A 25,349-nucleotide genomic window follows, 5' to 3' on the forward strand; every position below is an offset into this window, starting at 1 on the left:
AATCACTGTCCTGTCTTTATTCTTAGACTTTCTTTATATAGCAACTGTCACTCGCATGCTGTCTCTGCCTGTCTCTCTCAAACACACACACACACACACACACACACACACACACACACACACACACACACACACACACACACACACACACACACACACACACACACACACACACACACACACAGGCTCGCACGCTCTCACATATATTGGTAGATAACATTATCTAAAAGGGTTGGAGTGTGGGAGCTTGCGTGCGTGCCTGTGTGTGTGTAGGTCATACTTGGCAGCCCAAGAAATGTGACCTATCTGTGGTGCAGCTGTCGTTCCCAACCTGAGCGAGTTGGGGGTGAAACAGTGAGATGGGAGAGAGGGAGACAGATAACATGAACTGATTTAAGAACTAAGAGGCCTAAAAAGGTTTAAAAAATGTAAGAATTCAAAGGTAGGTAAAACACACTAAAGCAGAGGGCCTGAGTGCTTTGACATTTGGGAAAAAAGGTCTCTCTCTCTCTGTGTCCCACCTCTCTTCACCGTGGGTTGAAGCTGTTGAAAGGTACCAAGGCAGTGGCTGCTAATGCTACATGATCTAGGGCGGACTTACACCTCCAGCCAGTGCTCGCTAAAGGACACGTAGCGACACAGGCTTTAGCAAATGGTTTGAGATGAAATACTTCACTCCATGGATCTTGTTACTTTACCTTGGACTTTGCGGGGATGTCCAGATGGATTCCTTTTGGCTTTAATGGGTGAGGTAAGATGCATGTATTTTCTAATATCGGGCTAAGTTTATTTTAAGAAATGCTTTGGATCAGCTTATTAGTGCAAACCCATGAAATAACATTTGGAGCAAATCCAAAAACGAAAAATGTATTATTTGATAATGGCATTTCTATGAACTCAAATGACACATTTACAAAAATATAGTACACTTTCAAAGTTTTCATGACATTGCAAGAGACAGATAAAGAGAGACATCTTGACTTTTTTCCCTCAGTATGGACCAAACTCCAAAAAACGATCCGACATTTCCCATAATGCAACTGGATAGCTCTAGTTAGGCCACCCCACCTATTTTATTTTAACACTTTCATTTTCCCAGTTTGTCAGGCTTTGGAAAACACATCTTGACCGAAAACCAAAACTGTAATACCCAGGTGATTTCACAATATAATACATGATGTAGTAGTACTTTTTTCAGGTAGCAATTCAGTAAGCTTTTTGCACTCCAATGCTGTCATTTGTTTATTATGAAGTTATTATTCTGTCACTGTAAAATATTTGTCACAAGAATGTCAAAATGTGTGTTTTTAATCCAATTGAAAAATCCACCAATGATGTCATTTTGTATCTGATAAGCACACAAACAAACAAGAAGTGTATGTAGTCAAACTGTTTCATATACTCAAACTTATTTTGAATCTAATTCTGATGTGTTCTGGTCATTACAGTACTCAGTGTAACAGCCCAGCTCAAACATCTGCAGCAATGGAGACGTTCAGAAGAGGCAGAGAATAACTGCAGCACATCGAAATCAGTTACCAGAAAAGGTTAAAGAAGTCTAAAAGAAATCAAGATGGCTGATGGTCCAGGATCCAGTCCCGGCGTCCCATCTAAGAGGCCCAAAATCACCAAAGACAAGATTGTTCCGGATACTGGTTCATCAGAACCCACAGCACCATTTTTCACCCGCAAACTCCGTAAAGCAGCAGTAGGAACAAGCTGTGATATCCGACTGAGGGTGTCCGTGGGGGGATTTCCAAAAGCTACTCTCACCTGGTACCACAACAATGAGCCGCTCCCTCCATCAGAGGCCCAGGATGCAGGCGGGCTGTGGATACGGGACTGCCGCGTGAGCGACGCTGGCCTGTATACCTGCATGGCAACCAACGAGCTGGGAGAGGCAAGCTGCAGCGCTGTACTGGCCATCATGGACCTCGGTGAAGGTAATCACAACCCTAACGGAATGACTCTTTCTTCAACAGGAAGCTTCAATCACATTTTCTTTTAAACAAGTTAATGTGGACCCCAAACAGGTCCTCAAATGGCATTCTTGACACCTTGTCTATTATTTGATTCCTTGAAACATTATCCCTGTCAGTGAATGCTCACAAACAATTATAGACACAAGAGTTTGTTTTGATCATCAGGCAGTAAACTTGTCTTCCATTTCTGCAGACCTGCACTGTGAGATACTTGAATTAGCTTGTGTATGTAAGTAGAGACTTGGCGGAGGAGAGAAGTGACACCTGCCTTTGCTGTAGCTGCACCGCTGAACCTTTGGATGTTGATTGTTGGTGTTTACTGAGCCGAGTAAGTCGTGATGTTGGCACCTGGTGCATCTATTGGGATACATTGTGTCTAATTTAAGCCAAGAAACATGGGGAAATTCCCCAAAGCCTGGGCAAAGTCATGTTTAAGACAGTTGTATCATCGATCTGAGCATTTGAAACGGCTGTGTGTTGAAGCTATGGTATTAGCCCAAGTTCATGCTTTTTGATGTTATGACCACAGTTTAAACTTGCAAAAGTAATTTGTGTTGGTTGTTCTATTAGCATTCATTCAGACATATCTTTATCGTGTCTCAAACTCTTAGTATATTGCTCCCCTTTTCAGTGCACAAATAATTTGGAGCATGATATTCAGTAAACTAACAGCTTAGTTTGAAGATGCAGTGCTCTCCATGCTGCAGAGCACTTAGAAGGGAATCACTAAGATGTCTTGCATGGTGGATTTGAAGGGATTGTCTAGTATTTCCCAGGGTATCTTATCACCTCTGCCTTGCAGAGATAAGAATAGCATTTGTCAGTGAAGCTTTAGTCTTTTTTTTTAGCTCAACTCTTCTCTGTGCCACAGTAAATAACTCCAAGATAAGTAGATCCCAGAGCCCTGTCACATTAAGCCCTGTATGTCCTTGTTTGCTGTAAAGGCATACTACACAACATATTTTAGTGAACTAGTAGTTTATTATTGTAGTAATGGCTTTTATGAATTCATGTCGTCAACAAGAATGAAAGAGAACATGCATTTGGAATGAGATAACAGAACTTCCTGACACATATTAAGCTCACTTTTGAAATGTAGAAATCCATTTTTAAATATAGTCAACATATGATAGTCTTTTGTATTTAGTTTAAACATGCAGTTGCATTGTTTAGCAGTCCATGAAACCGTAGTTAATTATATCCAAACCTCAGATTCAATTGAGAGGTGTTTTTTTAATTTTTGTCAAAGGATACACATAATAGTTGTTCTAATGATCTTTAGAGCTGGATGACAAATGCATTTTTCAAGAATATAATGACATCACATCTAGTGGAATAAAAACTCCTGACCGGTTTGCGTCATCCATTTGTGTCAAGTGCGTAGAAGACTGAATAGATATTCAGTGAGATCATTGTTATGCCGGCTACATTTGATGGTGGTGGTGGTGTTTCCTTGGCCTGTGGAGCTCACATATCAGTAGCTCTCACACTATGAGCTGGCACACACAGTCCAGCTGGCATATCACTCAGCACCTCTCTGTCTTGCTCTTCTACTTTGTCAAATTCTCACTTCAATTCAGCGCTACTTTCCTATTTTTCACCTCTGTTCCTCAGTGCCTATTTCTGCTCTTTTTTCATCTGTCACTCATTGTGACCTATTTTATTTAGGTCTGCTAACTTCAGCTTCATTGGAGTTATGTTTAAAATGTATTTAACAGCTACAAGACAGCACAGATGGTATACCCTTATCGTTCTTGTCCCTAATTAAATTGATCTAATTGGGCTCTTGGAGCACAGGGGAAGTGTTGGTGTTTACATCGCTAGCAAAGGAGCTACAGGAAGTTTTAAAGGCCTATGCTAGCTGTGTCGTGCAGAACCGGGGGTCAAGCAGGCCGGGTACTAACACTAACTGGTTTGCTATGTCTTGGGTTGTTGTACTTGATTGATGTGATGTCATGTTAGCAACTACGCTTGTTTTTGATCTTGAGTAATGTCATAATAAGAAATGCATGCGTAACATTACAGCTGTCCATATTTCCGACACCTGAAACCGTAGGGGCAGTAAATGACTATGTGTTGCTTCAAGAGACTTCGAAAAAAGCCCCCTTTCTGTGTTTCTTGCAATAGATAAATGCACATGAATGATAAACTGGTAAAAGACATCAAAATAAATGTTTTTCTGTTTTCTGGTTCCTAGCTGTCTCACTTTATCTCTGACCTCTGCCTCCTTCCGACCTCCTCTCTCTCTCCTTGTGCGTATTTATGGCCCGGTATGTGCCGTGCTGGCCAGAGGGCTTGTGCTCCACTGATGTGTGGATGCCGCCGGCCCCCTCTCCGATTGCAACAGCAGACATCACAGATAATTATAGCTTCACCACGGTCAAGATGCGGCGCTGTCACACTCAATCACGGTCACGGTGATGAAAGAGAGACTGTGTGTGTATGCCGGGGCAGGGGAAAGGCAGTGAGTGTGTATCTGTGTGGGTGTCTGTTATTGTGCAGTTACACACGTGTGTGGTCAGTTTTAATGGCTGTTCAGTCTGCTTTTGAGTGAGTCAGTTGGATGTCTGTCACTTTAAGATATCACCCTGAGACCAGACCAACCAGAAACCAGAGTAGTGCTGTGTCACAGGTCTAGACCACTTTATTGACGTCACCCACAGACGTACAGCGTTTTATTAACATACTGTCAGGCCCGATAAGCAGTTTGATAGAAGCACATCTGTCACATGCAGTTTTTTAAACTACTTTTACAATATCAGATTACTGTGGCAATGGGACGCAGGAGAATTACAGATATGACTTGCAGTTATTCATGAGATAAAAACAAAAAAATACATATGAAAGGTCATTGTTGTATATTTTGAAGCCTAAAGACCTTTATGTGAAGTTGCTCTTTAGGTACATCCACTGGGCTAATATAAAGACAAATAACAAACTAATACATTTAATAATGAATGGCTTAAATGTCAAGGCAGTAATAACTCAATTATTTACATCAGTTAGTAATCAAATCAAATGTGGTTAAAGTACATTAAAGGAAAATACTGAATGTAACAGATAGCATATTAACATGTGAATAGTATATACAGACCAATTCAATCAGATCAATCAAATACAGCACTAATTCTGTTGGAGAAAGCTGTTCATTTATTTGAGATGCAATTTCCCAGCAGCATGGACCCTAATATGAATACCAGAGGGTCTGTTACATCACCTGAAAGTGTCTATAAGGAGAGTGACAGGTTGAGAAAGAGGGCTCAGTTCTACAACAGCTCTAATAAAAGTTGCACCCAGACTGTGGTCAGCGTTTGATATTCTTACACCGTCTTAGTAAAAGCCCCTGGTGTTCTATAATCACATTCATATATAGATTACAAAGCATATACCCATTTAGTGACACACATTCAAGGCTACAGTGTTATTGTCACCTCCAGCACCAAGGTTTATCAGCCGTCTGAAATAGATCCCCCTCACTTGTGCCTTTTTCCCATTGTCTCGTAATGTATAGCAGTTGTAGCATAACCATAATGGTGTTTTACAACATGTCTGCCTTGTAATGGACTTTTAAAAAGTATCCGTCACCCACAGAGGACGGCAAAGGTCGTTTTGTATCCGTGTAGAAGTGTGCTTAATCTCCTGCTCTAACTGGGGGGGGGGGGCAGGCTCTGTGAAAGGGGGTGCAAAGGGAAAGTACAGTACAACTGGAGGGGTTGTACTATGCAAGACTGGAAATAGACTGCTAAGGCTGGCTGTCAAAGTTGGGGAGTACTGGGGGGAAGACAGGGAGAAAAAGGACAGACGTGGGTTAAGGAAGATGAAGTAGCCATTTTAAGAGAGCATATGCTGGCTTGACCAAAACAAGATTCTTGGAGAAATAGGCTTGTTGGAGCCATTATGAGGTAGTTGGTGGTGTGTTTCGATGGACTTGTTGGAAGACTTTCCATAAAGGATACGTGTTTTTGGGGCATCTTGTCGTTTTTTTCTTCTTCGAGGAACACACAAAAGTAGCTATGTTACGGAAGGAGCTGCTTGATGCACGGAAAGCTTTGAGGAGCGCTCGGGAGGGCGTGAGTGGGCCGAGAAGCAAGAAACAGAGAGGTGAGTGGGAGCAGGTATCAATGCTAAATATTTGTTGGAATAAAATGGTCCAAGTAGGAGAAGGATCACACTGTAGCAGGGGTATTTACTGAATGCAACTGAGTGGAACAGCTGTAATGGAAATGAAAACAAGGTAATACACTTGAGGCAGTTATTGCCGCTGCCTAATTGGATTTAGTTAGCTTGTCCTCTATGCCTTGCACTGTTGTACAAATCCCAAGCTATACATGGATAATGCTTTTTACTGCAGGCTTGGCTTTACGCTACATCAATCTTGTTTGTCATAGTGCAAGTATAGAAATGGCTAAATGAAGACTGTTGTTTTCTCTCAAAATGTCACTCTTAGTTTAAACATTGTGAGGGTAATGAAACCATAGGCCTTTCATTTGTGACTCAAGAGCTGGGAAACAGCATGTACAATCTTGTTCAACCAGCCCTCGTGTCGATAGAAAACAACTATAGTAATCCCTTTTTAAAGGGCAAACTTCCACGATCAAAATGTAAACAAAGGGTCATCCCATCCTCTAAGTCCAGAGAAACTCCCAAAAATGATTGACAGGTCTATAACCACATGGACTACGGGAAAAGTAATGGTTAAATATAAGATGTTCTGATGCTTATAAAGGTTGGTTTACAGTGGTTCACGAAATTAAAACAAGCCTGATGTTATAATAAGTGAAACTCTTCAAGTATATATGCAAATACTCCACATTTCTCATGTCACAAATTTGGCGTTTTAATGTATACTCTATAAAAGTAATAATTCAATGTTTTCTATCTGCATAAGTGCTGCATTTGAAACTCAAACCCATGTATCTGCTCAGTCAGTGTCTGTTGTGGAGCGTATATAGCCTGCTCTCACTATGTCTTATCAACCCTTACATTGGCATACTGGCGCAGAGATCATCTATAGCCGCTTGATGGTTTCACATTCTCTACATATTACGTTCAAGTGGATTAAGGAGACAGTACAATTAATTATCTTTTCTATTATCATCAGGCAGCTGAGGCAATATGTGGGGGTGAAGCCAACGCTGTTTCTCTGGTGATTAGTCTGGCAAAGTGTGTGTTTGTGTTCCATCCCGGTGGTACACAGCCATTCACAGGGACCATCGGGGATTTGGGGAGGATTAGGTGGTAGGATCGGGTTGCAGTGTGACTGTCAACATTAGCCACTGTCATTTAGGATTTCCAAACTGCCTCACCAACTTCTTCCACATACCATCACTCATTTTCCTCGGGAGGATGATTGGGGGGCAAATAACAAAGCGTCATTGTGTTTGGTCTCTAATCTTAAAGGTCCCCTATTATACTGTTTTTCATCAATATATTACAGGTCTCAGATATATCCAAAACATGTCTCCGAAGTGTTTGGCTCCAAATACCAAACAGATCATTGTAGCATCCCATAATCCCCTCTGTTTCAGCCCTGTTTCAAAAGTGCTGATTCTGTGTCTGTTACTTTAGATGAAAATAAGGAGCCCCTCCCCACGCCCCTCTGAGAGAGATTTGGTTAAAAAGAACACAATGGTGCTCTAGGAGGAGATTCAGGTGATAAGGTGTGGGGGGCGTACCTTGGTTGGTGATTGGCTAATGGTTACACAAGCCAAAAAATCGTTATGACATCATAAAGTGGCCAAAATCTGATCAGCTCATTTTCAGACAGGTTTTTATAGAAATGGATCAGGACAAAAAGAGAGAGAATCTTTGTTCCTGAAACGTTCAGAGTCTCTTTACACAGAGGGGACACGTGTTGATGTAGAAAAGATATGAACAAGTGGATTTTGCATAATAGGTGACCTTTAAATCTCAATTGATGGAGAAACACTGTGTGCAGCTAGTCTGAACCATATTTATTTTCCATTTTGTAATGTGCAGAAGGAAGTCTGTGTTGTAGGGGTTGTAATCTTAAATTTCCCATTATTGACCCGACCTATATTGTGCATCAATATACTGACTGTTTAGTTTGATAGCACGTACAGAAACATCACAGAAGGATGTAACAGCAGCAGAATGTGTTTCCTCGTGGCACAGAGATCATGCCAGACCTGCTGCTGATGAAGCTGCGTGACCGGAAGGCATCCATCACAGAAAGCAGCCTCTGTCACAAAATCAATCGCTTTCCGTGAAGTCTGCTTACTCTATCGTTGTTTTAAGCTAATTAAACTGAAGCGTGCTCCAATTTGCACCTCTCCTGAATGTTTGTAAAGCTCATTCAGTGTGTACTAATGTTCCATCTCCTTTTAGTATCGCAGAAGCCACATCTTTGCAGACGGTTCAACATAAACTAGTCAAAAGTAATGCATGTGTTTTTTGCATTTGCATGTCTGAAACAGCTTAGCAATCAATACTGAGGATCTGCTTACTCCCATGTCTGAGAACACTGCAGTGCAGGGGACCATTTTGCCTTCGAAGCCAGATTCAGAGCAAGACAAATGACATGCACCAATAGAATGTAATTATCTTTTCTCAATGGCTGATATTGTTTGCTATCCCAGCCAGAGATGAGTTGAAACTGGCTCTTTGTGGCTTTTAGTGAGCATGAAACCCCATGAAAGAGTTTTCCAATAAAATGGATACTCTCCACCGTATCTGCCCTCTCATTGGATGATGGTCATGGAATTTTGTGTTATGATGGAGTTATTGATCCAGGGCGTTTGAACTGTTACTCGGGGGTGTATCCCATATCACGCATAAAGCCTTGGTATTGATTTCTGCACTCTGTGAGGGTGGAGGAGGAGTGGAGGCAGGCGAGAGTGCATATAGAGGGAGGTTTGTTGAAATAACAATTGCACTGTGCGGCATCTAGGTTTGGATGTCATTTAGATACAAAATACAACGAGAAAAGGCAAAAAGATACGATCTAAATCATTCACTGAGCTACTTCCTTTTCATGGCAGGAGTACATCTCCTATCGATGATGTGTTTACAAGGCAATACATAGTAACATGCCTCACTTAACAACGCCAAAAAGCACAGCTCAGTGAAGCAAGTCGGGGACACACATGTGGACAAGGATTCTGAGTAGGTGGTGGAAGATCGGCCTGTAATTATTTTTAGATTCATTTGTTGGAGGAGGTGTAAGGAGCACAGATGTGTCTGAAAAGAACAATTCATGTGAGTGAGAGGTTTTTTTTAAGAGATGGAGATGGAGGTATGAAGGAGGAGGTAGATGGATGGTGGAGAGCAGGAACATATTCTTGTCACAACTGCAAAATAAATGACTGGAAGAGAGAATTGTAATATCATCTTTGTCTGATTTACACAGGCCACTGTGTATAAATAGATATCAGTAGCAATAGCGTGTACATGCCATTTAATAGACTTTACAATGAATTCATCATTATTTTCAGATCAAAGTCATTTAAAATAAATACATACATACAATGTGTTTTTTTTTAGGTTGATCTGCTTGTTAGGTGCCTGCCAATCCATAAGGGAAACATATTTGCTCTCCCAGTGAATAGAGCCCTCTACTGCTTGAGGCTGTGCTAACCTTGACCGTTGTTTAAAGCTCACATGGAATATATATAAATAATGAATGCCTATCCTGAGGTTTGCTACATTGAACCGAGAAGAAAGCAGGAGAATAGACTGAAATGAAGAGGGTGTAGGAATGATGTGAGGTTTATATTCAGTAGCACCTTTTTCACTGGCCCTTCCCCCCCTCTTTAATGTCTAGCCATCTCATCCCTTCTCTCCTCTCATCTATGCTTCTTTCTCCTTTTTGCCTCCTCCCTCTTGAAGCTTTCCCCTCGTCTCCTACTCTTGCCTCCACTCTCTGCTCTTTCTCTCTTCCCTCTTCTCAATCCAACTCTCATCTTTCCCATGTCAACATGCTCCGTTGAAGCCAGTTGTTTCTCTCCCTCCTCCTCCTCCTCCTCCTCCTTCTCTTATCCACCACTCTCATCGCCGCAATAAAAACCCACACACACCTCTCAAAGCTCAGACTTCCAACCCCCCCCCACCTCCTCTTGGACCGAGTGTGCTCCCGATTGAGGCAGATCGAGCAGAGGAGGGGGGGACTTGAACAAACCAGTTGAGAATTGCCCCTCAGCGTCTACGTCAGAGAGGGACGCTGTTCACATCAGCGGATACACACTCAGACACAAAGACACCTGGCTCGGGCTTATTTGCATTCGCCTCTCTCGTTCTCCCCCCTCCTTGCTGCCAGACTGGAGAGTAAACACACCCACGCACGAAAGGCGGCTGAGTCCCTGTTGTGAATCTGGATTTTTTTTAATTTTGTTCATGCCACACCCTGGGCTTATTCGGCTTGTTTTCCTGAGCTCATGCCACAGGTCATCTCGCACGCTTGACAGGAAGCACTACTCGAAGAGATGAAGAAAATCTGGTCCAAGAAGAGGTTTCAGGTTAGTTTGCTTTGGGGGGAAAACTGCATTTAATGATTGTGTTGTGAAGCTCTATCCAGACAGATTTCTATGGAGACTTTTTGTAACATATTGGTATGTCTTTCCACACCCTTTACCTGATAATGAGATGCAAATATGTTAATGTGCAACAGTGGTAAAAGGAACATTTTAGGAATATGCGTAACAACCTCACAAAAGGCATGCCATTCTGTTTTGAGAAAGCCAAAAGAGCGGAAGTGTGAAAAGGAGAACTGATATTTTCCGGCACGTTGTATCCGCTGATATGTTGAGGGCAAGTCAGGACAACATGTCAAAGAAAGTCAGCGCAGGAAAACTACTTAGCAGAAAAAGTATGAGCAATCAAGACTCTCTCATTGAAACACAAAAAGAGGCAAATTACCCCTTTTACATATTCAAACAGTCCAAATTTCCGCTGTCCCGCAGTCTATGTTGTGAAATACATAACTTGCCTTAAATGTCGTGACAGTTTTGTGATATAATAACTTATTGTTTCGTAAATTAGAAGCAGAGGGAAAGTAGGCTACACTCCATGGAGACATGAGGAACAGGGCAGCCTGTCAGAAGGGCTGATTTCTCATGGTCCCTTTGCCTCCTATTTGAATTCTGCCTCAATATCAAACCCCTGAGAGTTGCTCTTTTGCTTCCAGCAGCAGATCTGTGACAATAATGCTGGTAGGATTTGGATTGCACCCACAGAGTTTTCTTTTGAAGTATTTGCCAAATGCAGCCTTTTCAAAAAAGCCGCTTGTGGCTGGCTTTAGCTGATATGATTGCCTCGAGGCCATAACAATGGAGATCACGACAACGATGGAAGCTTCTAGCCGAGTCAAACAGCGTGTTCTCACAAGGCAACAGTTCATCAAATTGCCCGACACAACGCGCACGAACGTGGGGGTGAAAGAGTGTGAAATGAGTCACTTTGCACTTTTGCTACTTTCCCTTTCCATCCGCGGCAGAGCAGTGAGTCATTCTGAGGCGCTCTCCTTGGTGCTGATTGACAGAACGTCCGAGAAGCAGCTTCACCAAGTGCTTCATCAGCAGGGACACCTACTGAATCCAGATATCTATCATTTAAGAAATGGATGAGTCAAGAATATGTATCAGCATTATTCTCATATGATCACATCGTCTTTCAGAAGTTAGATCGGTAAATCCAGCTGTTTGATGTAATGCACAAGTGGAACAAATGTGACTGTATTGAATATAAATGAAATACTTTTAAACCAGTAAGTAAGTATTTGGTATATGATAAAGACAAATGAATCAGCAACTGAATGTATTTGGCTTTGGAAGACATGTCAGCTTGAACCTAAAGATGTTTGTTTTGAACTGTTGAGGACTTGGACCGGCTTAACAGAATTGTTGTCTGTGTTTGTTGTTGAATAATGCATTTTACTTTGTATCTTGTTTCAGAGAACTGGGCATTCCACAAGGACATTTGGCAGATTTACCCATGGTGTGTTGTCAGTATGAGCTTTACTCCATTTCTGCTGTAGTATATTGTGTTCTCCTCTGTTAGACAACAAAACAACCGTAGCTTTATGATTTTGCCCAGCCTGGTTAGCCTTCGTACTTCATTTTGATTTATTCCTTTAATAACTTGTATGTGTAAATGCTGTTGTAGCCTATATATTTCTTAAGCGGATTTATTTGCTTTTCTGCTCGACTGCTTCCAACCAGAGTGGGTTTTATTATTGTTCATCCTCCCCCACAAAGCAATATCTTTTAATCACGTTGTTGCCTCTCAGCCTCGATGTTTTACGGTATAATATTTGGCAAAAATGTTGTGCAATCTACGATCCAAGCCAAACCAAAGGCTTGCTGTACTCTACTCCAAATTATATTTACAGTACAACACATGAAATATATTCCCTCATGATTACATTGCTGAGTCAATTTCCCTCGCCTAGTGTGCAAGCTATTTAACTTCATTTGACGCAGATGGGTGAATCGAGGAAGACACACACACGCTGCTACTAATGTAATAAGTTAATGGTGATTGTTCATGTTACATTGGCTTTCTTATCATTAGGCAGACCTTCTGGAATTATCTAATCCCACTTGATGCGAGGCGCAATGAGGCTCAACCTATTTTGTGGTTGTCGTCCTCCTCCTTCACAAGCTCTCTAACCAGAACACATATCTGTCAGCCAGCCGGCAGTTTGGCTGGTGATTTTAGACGCTAATGGGTACGAAGAGGATTGGTCGTGTGGGTGAGAGAGATGCTGGTTTCCATAGTAACGGTGCTCTCCCGTCTGCCCTCTCTTGCTGCCACTATGGAAGTGAAGTTTTCCGCTCCTGCCGAAAGCAAAGCTATGGTAAACCTGCCTGTCTGATTCATCATCTGACCTTTTTTTTTCTTTCTCGTCCCTCCTTGACTTCATCTGTTCACCCTGATGATGTCATGTGATCTGTGTTGTGGTTTCAGGCAGTTTATTGTGAACCTACTGTGTGGTGCATTGTGTTCCCTTCAAGAAAATCCGTTCTCCATATCATCTTTTTTGACTTTTTTTGCTTTTGCATCTTCCTTATAAAAATCAAGCCTGCAATCAATGGATGTTGTACCTGTCCTTCTTTCTGTTGCACACATTACTTATGTGTTTGTGATTTTAGTTCCTGTGAACTTATCTCTTATGACATTTTCTAGATGGTTGGCATTTTCTTCGTTGCTGATGCAAATCACTTCATGTTGTTCCACTCATACTGATCTTTTGGAAAGGTTACCCAGTTATCATCCCATCTACTCAAATATTAGTTTGGCTTGAAGTCATGATCTAAAAACATTTTCCTTTGAGAAAAATCGATCATAATACAGATGTATTATGAGGTACGGTGTTTAATGACTATAGCAGGGGACCTATTTATAGAAATATGACTATAAAGAAACAAACAGATCCAGACTGATCAGAGAGCATCTTTACATTACCCCGCCTCCATGTACCAGCCATCGTTTCATAAGTCACAGCTGGCTCCCTGTCACGCTCAAGCTTCAACCCATTTGATTTCACTTCGGGGCCCATCTCAAGGCCCCGTCGAATTCTGTCTCGCTAAGCAAAAGTGAAAAGTCATTTTCACCGGGTCTCTGTTGTTGATATCCCTCTCCTTTTCTCCACCTCAATTTCTCTTTCCCCGATTTCCATCTTCTTTCCCCACCCGAACTCATCTCTGTTTTGCTTCCCTTTATTTCAGACTCTGAGACCACAGAGGATGAGACCACAGAACCTCAGATGGAAACAAAAGAAGGGCTCGGGAGGCACCAAGACAAGGCCGGACGGAGAGGACCTTCAGGTAGTTCATCGAAAAAATATTGCTGAGGTTGTGTACACATTTAGCTTCTCCTGGATTAGCTCTTCAAAGGTGTAATTTCACCTTTTTCTTATGTATATTTTTATAGTATGAAACATGCATTACTTGCCAAAAATGTGCAGCGGGCAGCATCCACAGAGTCAGTAGCTATTTAAACCTTATTTATAGTCAATATGACTTACTGCAGCACCAACATCACTGCCAAAAACACACTTCTTCAAAATGATGACTCAAGGCAGATTGATATATGTAATGGAGGTTGTTATCAAGCCAGCCAAAGCGGTGCGTTGGATAAATTCAGAAAAGAAGGGTCGTCTATTAATCAGAACGTTGCATCCCCACAGAACGTGACGTCCATTTCCCATGAATCCCTAATGCTGTGATGCAACAAAGTGACACACTGCCCTAGTTTCAGCAGGGGACCTGTCTCAGGTCTGGATCCCTCTGCGAAAGATGACATTGTTGGATGAATGAGGTCGAAGATAAATGCGGCAATTATTTTACATTGTGTGCTTTGACAGTTTAAATCAATAAGGAAATACATATGGGGCATTTAGTATGGAGAATTCTATTTAAATCAAGCAGGGGCATAGACATGTGACTGTTTTTTTCAGTTTTATCTGAGTTTATTGGCACTTTGGTTGGTCAGAGTCAGACCAGTGGCGTAACTATCGACGGTGCAGCCGTCCAGAGCCAGCAAGGGGGGGCCATGCAAAAAAGAGATATATATATATTAAAACATTTTTAAATGGCATTGGCCGGTTCACGCAGTCTTCAAAGTAACCAAGCAACCTAAATTAATTTGTCATTTGTCTGTCCAATGACTTGCTCCCTTTCATGACATGTGATACCTTGCGTGATGAGCGAACCGTTTAATCAACCTGTACTGTACTGTAGCTAGCAGCAGCAAGTTCGGTAGCATTATAAAAAATGTAATAGCTTGCATTTATAATGTACAGCAAACCAAAGCACAAGAGCAGCGCTCAAAAGAGAAAGGACAAGAGAGAACAAGGAGATGTAACGGCTAAACTGACAAAATTAGACAGTTTTTTTTATCATACATCGTCCTCGAAATCGAGCACCAACGTTAGCAATGTTGACGTGCAGCGGCAGCCGTAGCCGGAGGCTAACGATAGCTCACCACCATCATTGCCATCTAGCTCCACAAGTGAAGCTGTATCCGTGGCCGTGGCTGTGCAACCGTCTTCTCCAACCAGCCAGGAAGAGAGGCTGGATTTGGCTGTGTTGGTGGTCCAACAGTTCCCCCAAGGGCCCCAACCGATAGGGGACTCTATGGCGCTATTGAGACCCCCGACGCCAAGATCAAAAGCTATATTATAGCAACCGGTCTATGTAGGCCTACCGGCCCATTCCCCAGAGACAAACATCAAGGAAACAGGTTTAATCCTCTTCTTAGTTCGCTGTGCCCTTGTCAGGCTGTGGTGGTCTGAGGCCAGGGCAGGCTGTTGTTGATAGCCTATACATGTGGTGCTTCTGAGTGCTTGTGTATGTCCGTGCGTGTGTGAGCGCATCAGCGTGCGCTTATGTTTGGGCGATGGGGGGGGAAAACAATATTGCAATATTGCAACAATATTGCAAAACAATATTTGCACCGGGGCCAATCACAACCTTGTTACGCCACTGGGTCAGACCATGGAAATTGTGATTTGTTTTGGGCTCATTTTCTGACATCTCATTCACAGTAGTCTGTTAATCAAGACAATTCCTGGAAAGATCAATAGAAAATGATAATAATTGTTAGTTGCAGCCATGCAGTTTTCATATTTAGATCAGGGTTTGATCACAAAAGCACAGTTCTAGGTCGTTTTTACCCTGTCTTTAATGAATTGTGACAACAAGAATGACTTCCTCATCAACCTATTTGGTCTAAAATACAGAAACCAATTTCAATTTCGAGTGCTTTCACTTTTGACATGAGAATGGCCAAATAAATGTTGTTTCACTCCCCACGATCTCTTTCTTAATGCAAATGTAAAAAAGGATTTGCCTTTCCTATCAGCTCAAGAATTCCTGAAACATTATTCACTCATTTGCTAAAATGGTGTCGGTGGACTTGGCGTCACAGAACCTGCATGCCCTCAGCGCCCGTTCCTAACTGGGCAACAGGATGTCTGAATATAGATCCCAAACATTGACACCTGCACCGAATAGACATTTCACATTCTTCCCTCGCTTGTTCACAGTGTTTGCACTTTCTAGGCTTACGTGTTGGCGGGCTGACTACGCCCTCATCACATCCCTCCTGAGACAAGAAACAGAAAAAAAGGAGAATATCAAATGAGGGAGGGATGGATGAGGTGATGCATCGTTTGTTCTCTTCTCGAAGCAGATTCCTGTTTCCTCTGCTGCATACCAAAATGTAGAACGCCTTGTTAAACACAAAGAGGATGCTTATTAAATGGTGCGAAAGATATCGTTTTGTTTGACTTCCGACTGATTTGTTGAGATCTAATGTACATGCATGAGACAAGATTGTTTGGGAGAATTCTCCATTAGCTTCGTGAAAATTAAAAGTACTGCAAGACGACCGAGAGAAATGAAAAACAGAACTTTCAATATGTCAAAGTCTTGATCTGTGTGATATTTCCCTCTGAAAAGATGTCCTTATAGTTCTGTTGCTGATATCGTTTGTTTTTCTGGCGCTGAGTCAGTACAGTTTGCGATGGCAGTGGGAGCCTGCCGTTTGATATCCTCGGCACCATCGCTGTTTCAACGTTTCCGTCGTAAAGCAAGATGCTGACTGCTCTTTCTTTTCGCTGCCAAAGCATTCCCGTCTCCGTTGCTCATCACTAAAACGTCAATCATCACCTGATTTGCGACGGGGGGAGGATCTCTCTAAGTGGTGCATGCTTGCTCCCGCAGAGTAGCCCTTCCTGTTTCCAAGCAATCAATAGACCCTTTATCCATCCTAGCCCTTTTTGATGCTTAATGATGATCCTGCACTCCACTTTACATCACTATCATTTTCTTCCAGCTCAGGGTTCCTCTTCATTAAATTGCTGTATCGTTGGGTTGATTCATTATCATTTTTTACATGCTTTTGGGGTATGCATTATGCCAGGGGTGACCATTTTTTATCAGCTCTCAGCCAATTCAAAAAGTATAATGACATGAGTATAATAAACTTCTGCTTGTCTTATATTGTACTTCTTAAATATATATGTTACACAGTATTCAAGCCCAATTTTCAAATAAATTCAGTCAATTCAAGTTGAAAACATGTTCAAACAAATCTAAGCCCAATAACAAATTTCCATAACAACCTTGAAATATACCCTTCATATTTCCTCTTATTATAAGCAATCTAAAACTTCTGTTTTAAGGAATGAGCTGCTAACAAAATAACTGAAACCCTATGGAGAGCTGTGAAGTAGGCAGCATTTTCATGTATCAAGAATAATTTACCTACATTAGATTGATTGAACTTAACTTATGAGGCGATATACCTCTCGGGAGTGGCCCAGCCCTTCGTATATGTTGCTGTATGTTGCCCTCTGTGAAAAAAGTTTGGACACCCCTGCATTATGCAGACATAAAACACAATATAAAACATACTGTATATTTGTGATTCCTTTTATAATGTCTCCTCTCTGCAGGGGAGGGAGGCGGGATGATGGACTACAACCCGGACGTGTCGGATCGCAGGGCCACACTTCCTGGTGGCTATGACCCCGTGGTGGAACGAGAGCTCCGAGCTCTAGGATCTCGCCCTCCAGGGTCTCGCCCTCCAGGGTCTCACTTGGACCCCACAAACCCTGCCAGGCAAGCCCTCGGAGGGGCTCCCGCTGAGGGGGCCCCCCCTGTCCGTCACCTGGGTGTGGAACCGCTAATCCGGGCGTCTCACGCTAACCTGGCACGGCCTGTTCAGGGGTCAGAGGAAAGTGTTTCTGTAGGCAGCGACTACTATGGGAGCATGTTCAGCCTCTACAGAGGGAGGACTTTTTCTATGCCGTTATAGCACATGGCATTTTATTTTTATGATCCCACTTTAACATAAAAAAAGACTGGCCACAAACCCCAAATTTCAAAGAAATCCCAAGACATAACATCTGCCATAGACCCAACTTGCAAAAACTGTATTCCATGTAATAAGTTCCAAAACTGTTAATTTTTTTACTCTTATTTCATATATTCAAGCTTTTTTCATACAGTGTTCATTTTTGATGCCACACTTTCCTTCTGACTCTTTTTGTTGCTGTGAATGTGGTTTTGTTTTGATCTAACAATGATAACATATCCCTCTTAATATCATTGTTCATATTTCTAAAGCCATTCGAGAGGACTCAATGGCACAATCTGCTCAAATGTATTATTCAGCACTTTTGGAAACTGTGATGACTCTTTTTACCCACTGCACGTTTTGTAGAGACGCCCCACCCTTTTGGATTAACACCATATCTTTATAGGTTTGCTGTGGCTTGCATGGGTGGCTGGCTTTGATTCAAGATAATATTAGCATGAACACAATTTAATAATCATGTAGTTCACAGGTTCTTTTTAGGCATGATGTTTTTGTATTTGAAGCAGGGGCATTTTGTAAGAGTTCACGTTGTAGATCTGCATTTTTGTTGCTGCATCATGCCTACAATTTCCAATTCAGTTTTTTAAAAAAAATGAAATGTGGGCTAGACTTAATTTCAATTCCTATTTCTGCCATTTCATTTTACTTTGTCTGATGTGTTGCTTTCTGAAAATGAGACACAGACTTAACACAAGGAACTCACAACATGAAAACAAAATGACACAAATGGACGTTCATCTGTTTCTTTCTTACTATTCCGACGCTTATGGAAGCTGTACTCGAGCTCTAACTTCACACCTCCATTTCCCCTCAATCCTTCCTCACCCCTATAGGACTCAAACTGCTGACGAATCACAGGGGCTCTCCTCCCGTGTCCCCCTGTCTTCTCCCCAGCACAAAAACAGCATCCCAGACCAAGAGCCAGACAAAAACAATCCCCAATCTTCTAAGACAGGCCAGGCATCAAGTGTTGTCATGACACCTAAACTGGCTCGCGCTGGGCCCAAAATATTCGACAAGGTTTGTGCTTTTGAGGAAAAAAGGGCTAGTGTGGATCCATCAGGAGGATCTAGATCTGGCCGAGCGGCTTCCTTCGACTCAGACGACAGCGGAAAGAAGTCAGGAGGCCCGAGCAAAGACGGGGAGCGGGTCCTGCAGGGCGCAGCGCACAAACGATCAGCGTTCAAACAACGGGCCTCGTCCTTAGAGGAGAAGACGAGCTACTCGCAGAGGGTGCAGAGCTACCAGAGCAAGTTTGCAGAGGAGCTCCAGAGGATCAAGAAACTCGTGGGGAAACCGAGCTTGAAGAAGGCGTATTCCACCGAGCAGCTGTCACAGAAGGAGAGGCTCACCACGGGGAAAGTAGAGCCCATTCCTCCCCAGGTGGTTAAGAAGTTGGAGGAGAGGGAGCGAGCCCTGGAGGAGAGGAAAGTCGGGGAACAGGAAGTGGGCAGCAGAGTGCAGATGTCTCCACAGGCCCAGGGCAAAGGTCTGCAGAGTAACAGGCCTGAAAAGAGAATCATGACACAGCCAGATTCACAGGGGGAACCAGCGGATAGCTCATCACGAGGAAGAACAGGGAAAATCTCTGTTACCATGGAGACGGCGCCAGTTCACCAGTTACCAGGGCAACCATTGCCAACAGCCATAAGGACAAGCCTCACCAGGTTTGAAATACAAATGCTCTTTTACTGGTTAATTCTAAAATGCATTTTTCTTACGTAAGGTGTGAACAAATCTTGAAGCAACATTTGAAATTGACTTCACACTTCCTTGAAATCTGATTAAAAATGTTGTGCTTGTCAGTGTTACATAACCATGTTCTTGTCTTTGCACACAGGGAAACCCTACAAAGCTCTCCTGAAGCTGACAAGGACGCACCAAAGTCTCAAAGATCCTCATCCCCCAGCAGAGACCTGGAGACAAAGAGGGACAACGAAGCGGGCCACAGATCACCAAGCCCCAACGGGAAGAGAACATCTCCACTAACTGTGAGGGAACCAGGGTCCCAGTTCCCTCCCAAGCCCCCCCGGCTCGCCCCGTCACCCACTCCTTCCATCAGCCCCCTCGTGAAAAGGAGGAAGGCCGAGACGTCGCCCGCCTTGAAATTGAACATCCCCACTATCCTGCTGGATGATGAACCCATGGAGACGGAATGTGATGCAGACAGGAGCAACGAGAGGGGCAGGAGGAAAGAGGGGCGGGTCCGCAGGAGCAGGAAGAGTCGTTCTGTTCAACCCAGGTCTCCGGAGGAAGGTAGGACACATTTTATGGTGGTTAACATCTTTGTAGAAAAGTAGCAACACCGTTCCAATAATGGCCACAAGCTGCACTGTCCAAAAATACTTGGACTAAATCTAAAAAGTTAGAGAGTATATTTTTTCCTTGACCTTCAAGTCTCTCAGACAATTTCTCAAAAATGCTGCCTGCATGAACAACCCCAACTAAATTGAACCCACATTTAAGAAGTTTGTTCAATTTTTTGTAATCCTACTTTCCTGTATGACTTCTTAAACGTGACCTTTTGTTTTTTTCAGGGGGCTCATCTGATGACTCCTACCTGTCTGCTGATGAGGAGCCAGCTGAGGGCCCGAGGTTTGAGAGGCCTCTTCAGGACACCAAGGCATGCAGTGGGTCAGAGGTCACGCTGACGTGCATCGTCACTGGGAGCCCGTCCCCTACAGGTACCACAGAGAACATTTTGCATACAGTATGAAACACCAAGGCTCGTTTTTGTTTTACTTGCTTGTAAGAATTGTAAAAAAATATGTTTGAAAAGGAAATAATACAAGAAATCCAGGAACGCATTTGTTGCACCAATAATGATTTGTCCATTATTTTTGGAGGAAATCAATTTTAAGTCACATTTTTATAGGATCATGTTTACTGGAACAACGTATTATGTGTGTTCTTTCAGCCAAAAGATAATTATGTTTTACTGAGGAAAAAACCCAGTGGAAAAATCCTTCTTGAAAGCCTGCAAAAACCGAAACCAATGGGCTTTATTCATCACTCATCTTCGTACGACAGATTGGGCTATATCTGTTTTTCAGTGGGAGGTTTTGTTACGTTTGTCATCTGCGTGAATGTGCTTTTCTCTACCTCCTCAGTGACATGGAGGAAGAACAATGTGGAGATGCGCAGCGGGGCCTTGCAGTTGGTTAAAGCTGAGGGTGAGAAGCACAGCCTGGTGATAAAGCAGATGAGTCCGAAGAGCGCCGGGTCGTACTGCGTGACGGCCGTCAACGCGGCGGGCAGCGCCACCTGCAGCGCCACGCTCTACATCCAGTCAGGTGAGGAGAGGGATGGATGGTGCCACTGCGACACATCTACAGGCATTTAAATGAACACACTCCTTGAAATACATGTTGACTCACACACACACTTTAATCCCCTGCCAGCCCTCCTCCGCCTGACATTCTGTCTTAATGACAACAAAGACCTGCCGGAGCTCAGCATCCCGACCGGGGGCTCCTCGCAGCGATAGTTACCATAGCAACCCATTCATTCTCAAAGGCAGAATCAAAACGGCAGACCTGCCCCGTCACACAAAAGGTCCCCTGAGTCCTAAAGGCAGGCATGGCATTCAGAATAAACACTGGAAATATTCCTTCTGGGAAAAAGGTCGCTTTTACAAATGTGCCCGCGGTGTGTGTGTGTCTGTGTGTTTATATTGTACGGTGTGTACCACTCCTAAGAGTAAATTCAGCTTGTGTCAATGCACCCCAGTTTTGTCAACAAATGTGAGCGTGCACTCTGGTTCTGTCTCAACAGCAGTGTGTTGCCATATTAGGCCAGTGGAGTCGAACTTGCCGGAGTATTTTTAGCCGCCCTCTTGTTCTCCCGGGTAATTGCAGTCTGCTTTATGTCCCCGTGCCAGATTACTGCTGCCGAAATCATAGTGTTTTTCATCTCTAGATTTCATGCTGCAGGGGCTTGGAGTTGTCAAAATGTCCTGGGAGATTATGTGAGTCACTTTAACTGGGAACAGAGTAGATATATGGCAGGGTGATTTAAAATATATAGAGAAAAGTGATTTCCATGCCATAAAGGATGTCCAACCTCAATGTGGTGACAGAGATTAACACTCATTTATGATTAAACATCAAATAATTATATTTTCCACAATATCCTCCATATGTAACTCTTCAGATGCTATCATCTTTGTTGGAATGCTACAGACTATAACAGTGACAGGAAGCAGAAGAGAGAATAGAGGATGGGGCTGAAAAGAAAAGGTTTGCTGGCTCTGACTGTGCAGCAGTTGTGTAAGAGTTGGCAGGTTTGCGTAAATACTCCCGGGACTTATCCCCTGGTGCACAGACGCCGCTCAGAGATGTGACTCTAGGTAGGTTATTCTGTTCTTTTTTCTTTTTAATGCCAGTGTGTTGACAATTTATCTGAATCCAAACCTACCTTAGACAAGAAACCTGTCAGTACTAGTGTTTTTTCTGTACAGAGGAACACTTTTAATGGTACTTTTCTATAATTCAGTCAATGGATGTATACTTGGATGTATTTTTCTGCTCATGCTGACAAGCCTGTCCTGGTCTTGTTTTACCTGCAGATGACATGTATGCGCTTTTATCTATCCACTCTGCTTTTCTCCTCATGAGAGGACATGTTTTGATTCTCTTCCACGGTTGGATGTTATATATTTTCACTTGTTACACTGTTATCAGCGTATGCCAGCTGTGTTACAGAGAAAGTGAGAAAAGCGAGGATAAAAAGAAAGAGACAAGGCAGAAAGAGAAACACGGAGGAGTATAAAGAGAGGTAGTGTAGGGTGACAGTTTTATATTCCTCTATCCAGCAGCGAATTAACTCTGACTTTAGCAGAAGCTGCCGGGACTCCAGACACAGTGTCTGCTCTGGAACTCCATGGGAATAAGCGAATGATTGGGTCAGGGATTAAGGGATTAATTCATTATCTGTTTAGTCACAGACACTTCAGAGAGGTCCCTATGCTCCCCCTGTGTGTGTGTATATGTGTGTGTGCGTGGGTGCGCATGGCCCGCTCATCTATAACTCTCTGCTCTATGTTGCCAACTGCTCATCCTGGCAAAGATAGTCATCTCAGGAAAAGCAAGCAAAGACATCAGAGCCCTGACAGATTGGTACATTCAAAAGGTTTAAAAAGCCACCCTGGTGGAATGATAACCATATTCCATGAGATAAGCACTTAAGTAAGGAGAGACCTTCATGAAAACTCCCCAGTTAATGAATGACAATTAAATATTCAATAAATAATAGCTAATTTTGCCATAAACTCAAGTGAAGGTGAATTTGAAATAGCTGAAAGTCTGTTATACATATTGCCAGTATCTTTCTCCTTTTCTTACAGAGCCCACCCACATGCAATGTGGGAAACTGTCCGAGGCCTTGAAAGTCAGTAGTAGGACGCAGTCAGACGAGGAGTATCTGAGTCCTCAGGAGGAGGCCATGGAGCTTGAGGAGTCTCCTGCACTGAGGAAAAAAAGAGTCCACTTCCAGGAAGCTCCCTCATTTCAGGTAGGAGGAGGAGCTGTCAGGAACAAAGTCTTACTTAGTTTTAAAGCTGATCTTCAGGACTGACTGTCTGATGCATACATCCCCCAAGAACAATCCTAAATATACTGCCCGAAAACGAATAACAAATACTAATACTAAGGTGTGTTGTGATCCTGTGAAAGGTGGCACCATGTGACCAGGAGGTAACTCCAGGTCAAGATGTCATCATCTCAGCTCAGGTCGCAGGGCAGCCCAAACCCATGGTGTATTGGTAAGACATCTTTCCTCAAATACATTTTCATAGACGCTATCATCTCAGCCATGCAAGGTCACACTCTGTTTCCCTGTAACACACCCTCCATTTAACACCTGAGTATAAACGACTGTGACAGTCACTTTATTTTGACCCAGGTTGAAGGACGGAGTCTCTGTGAAGACAGCGGGGCGCTTCGCCGTGCGAGACACAGATGACGGCACCGCTGAAATGAGAATCAGCTCAGCGCAGAGGTCAGACGAGGGGCAATACGTCTGCAAGATCACCAACGAGTACGGAGCCAAGCAAGCTGAGTGCAGACTGGAGGTCAAATGTGAGTAATGGAGAATTCATCTGCCTACGTAAATATAACAAATATCTTCTAAAATGTCTGTTTTTTTTCTCATCAGCGTCTGCAAAAACAGCGCTGAAAATCACCAGCGAGGTTAAAGGTGTGGCGGTGAGGGCCGGAGAGTCGGCCGTGTTCGAATGCCGCATTTCAGGACCCCCCGACGTGGATGTGGACTGGCTCTCCAACGGGAAGCTGATCCAGCCAGCGCTGCTCAACTGCAAAATGCCCTTTGATGGCAAGAGGTGGGTTCATGCATGTTTGAAAATGTATTTTGGGGATGTCTGTGATTAACTATTTCCTTCTTCATGTCATTAATTTTGCCTCACTTATACATTGTTAATACGAGATGAAACATGGGATGCCTTTAATCCCTTGAATATGTATCTTGCCCTAAAATAAATGTTGGTTGCTGGAATCACTTATATCCTTGGAACTCCAAAAGATCCATTGTTATGTAACTGGTACAGCGCTTTAACTGGTTTATCCAAGATTGGAAACATTTCAGGACCAAGGCTAATAAAATCAGGCATTAATGCAATTACACATGTTAAAAAAAACGTAAATGAATAAAGGTGTTTTTCTAAAAGTAAAAGTGATTTTTAAGATTTCACTGTCTTATCTTGCAGGTGCCGTCTGCTGCTCAATTCAGTACATGAGGATGATAGTGGAACATACACATGCAAGCTAAGCACTGCGAAAGGTATTAGCTTAAAAGTATTAGCTTTAGTTAAATAACTCCCAAATATTTCCATAGATTTCAATTAAATAAAAGTGTTTTGTTGCTAAGCACTGTGTGGTTCCGTTCACAGAGGAGTTGACCTCAAGTGCGAGCCTGAGAGTCACGCCGTCCATCGAGCCTCTGTTCACCCGTAAGCTGGACATCCTGGAGGTCATTGAAGGTCGCACTGCCCGCTTTGACTGCAAGGTGAGCGGATCCCCTGCGCCTCGCGTCACATGGATGCATTTTGGTAAGAAACCACAGTGTAGTGTCTGATATTGAACATATAATGTGGTTTTTCTAGATAACTAACGGCTATTAGAAGAATCGCTGATTGTCGTTTTCATGCTTTCAGAGACGAGAGTGGAGGAGAGTGATAATGTTCGCATCCTTCAAGAGGGGGGTCGTCACTCGCTTGTTATCGCCCACGTTAGCAGCGACACAGAAGGCTTCTACACAGCGGTCGCTCAGAACATTCACGGAAAATCTGACTGCACCGCTGAGCTCTACATGCAAGAACCCCGAGCCGCCATCTCCTCTCACATGTAAGAGAAGTCATTCCTATGGAAAAATGAGCCCTTGGTTGCGGTCGAATAGTCCATTTAGCTTAGGAACCTTCCTAACGGAGTGAAATGACCCGGAAGTCCCTCAGTGGCAGCCATGATAAGTGCCGTTCGAATTCTCTAAATTAAAAGGAAAGGAGGTTTCAAA

The 25,349-nt window shown here is 43.0% G+C and overlaps 1 protein-coding gene across 1 annotated transcript in view; it reads left to right on the forward strand.

The window, feature by feature from the left end:
- Positions 1–902: 902 nt before the first annotated feature.
- Positions 903–25,349, forward strand: part of spega (striated muscle enriched protein kinase a) — a 42,758-nt gene continuing 18,311 nt past the window's right edge. Inside the window, exons 1-16 of the mRNA XM_034151265.1 lie at positions 903–1,943; positions 11,891–11,933; positions 12,761–12,795; positions 13,667–13,765; positions 17,401–17,566; positions 18,659–19,492; positions 19,666–20,081; positions 20,363–20,509; positions 20,936–21,118; positions 23,170–23,336; positions 23,498–23,586; positions 23,727–23,902; positions 23,979–24,162; positions 24,547–24,620; positions 24,730–24,888; positions 24,994–25,183. Coding sequence (XP_034007156.1) covers positions 1,574–1,943; positions 11,891–11,933; positions 12,761–12,795; positions 13,667–13,765; positions 17,401–17,566; positions 18,659–19,492; positions 19,666–20,081; positions 20,363–20,509; positions 20,936–21,118; positions 23,170–23,336; positions 23,498–23,586; positions 23,727–23,902; positions 23,979–24,162; positions 24,547–24,620; positions 24,730–24,888; positions 24,994–25,183 — 3,332 coding nt within the window. The 5' untranslated portion in view covers positions 903–1,573. The remainder of the gene's footprint in view (positions 1,944–11,890; positions 11,934–12,760; positions 12,796–13,666; positions 13,766–17,400; positions 17,567–18,658; positions 19,493–19,665; positions 20,082–20,362; positions 20,510–20,935; positions 21,119–23,169; positions 23,337–23,497; positions 23,587–23,726; positions 23,903–23,978; positions 24,163–24,546; positions 24,621–24,729; positions 24,889–24,993; positions 25,184–25,349) is intronic.

The sequence above is a fragment of the Trematomus bernacchii genome, unplaced genomic scaffold (assembly GCF_902827165.1).
Source record: "Trematomus bernacchii unplaced genomic scaffold, fTreBer1.1, whole genome shotgun sequence".
In the NCBI taxonomy this organism is placed as follows: Eukaryota; Metazoa; Chordata; class Actinopteri; order Perciformes; family Nototheniidae; genus Trematomus; species Trematomus bernacchii.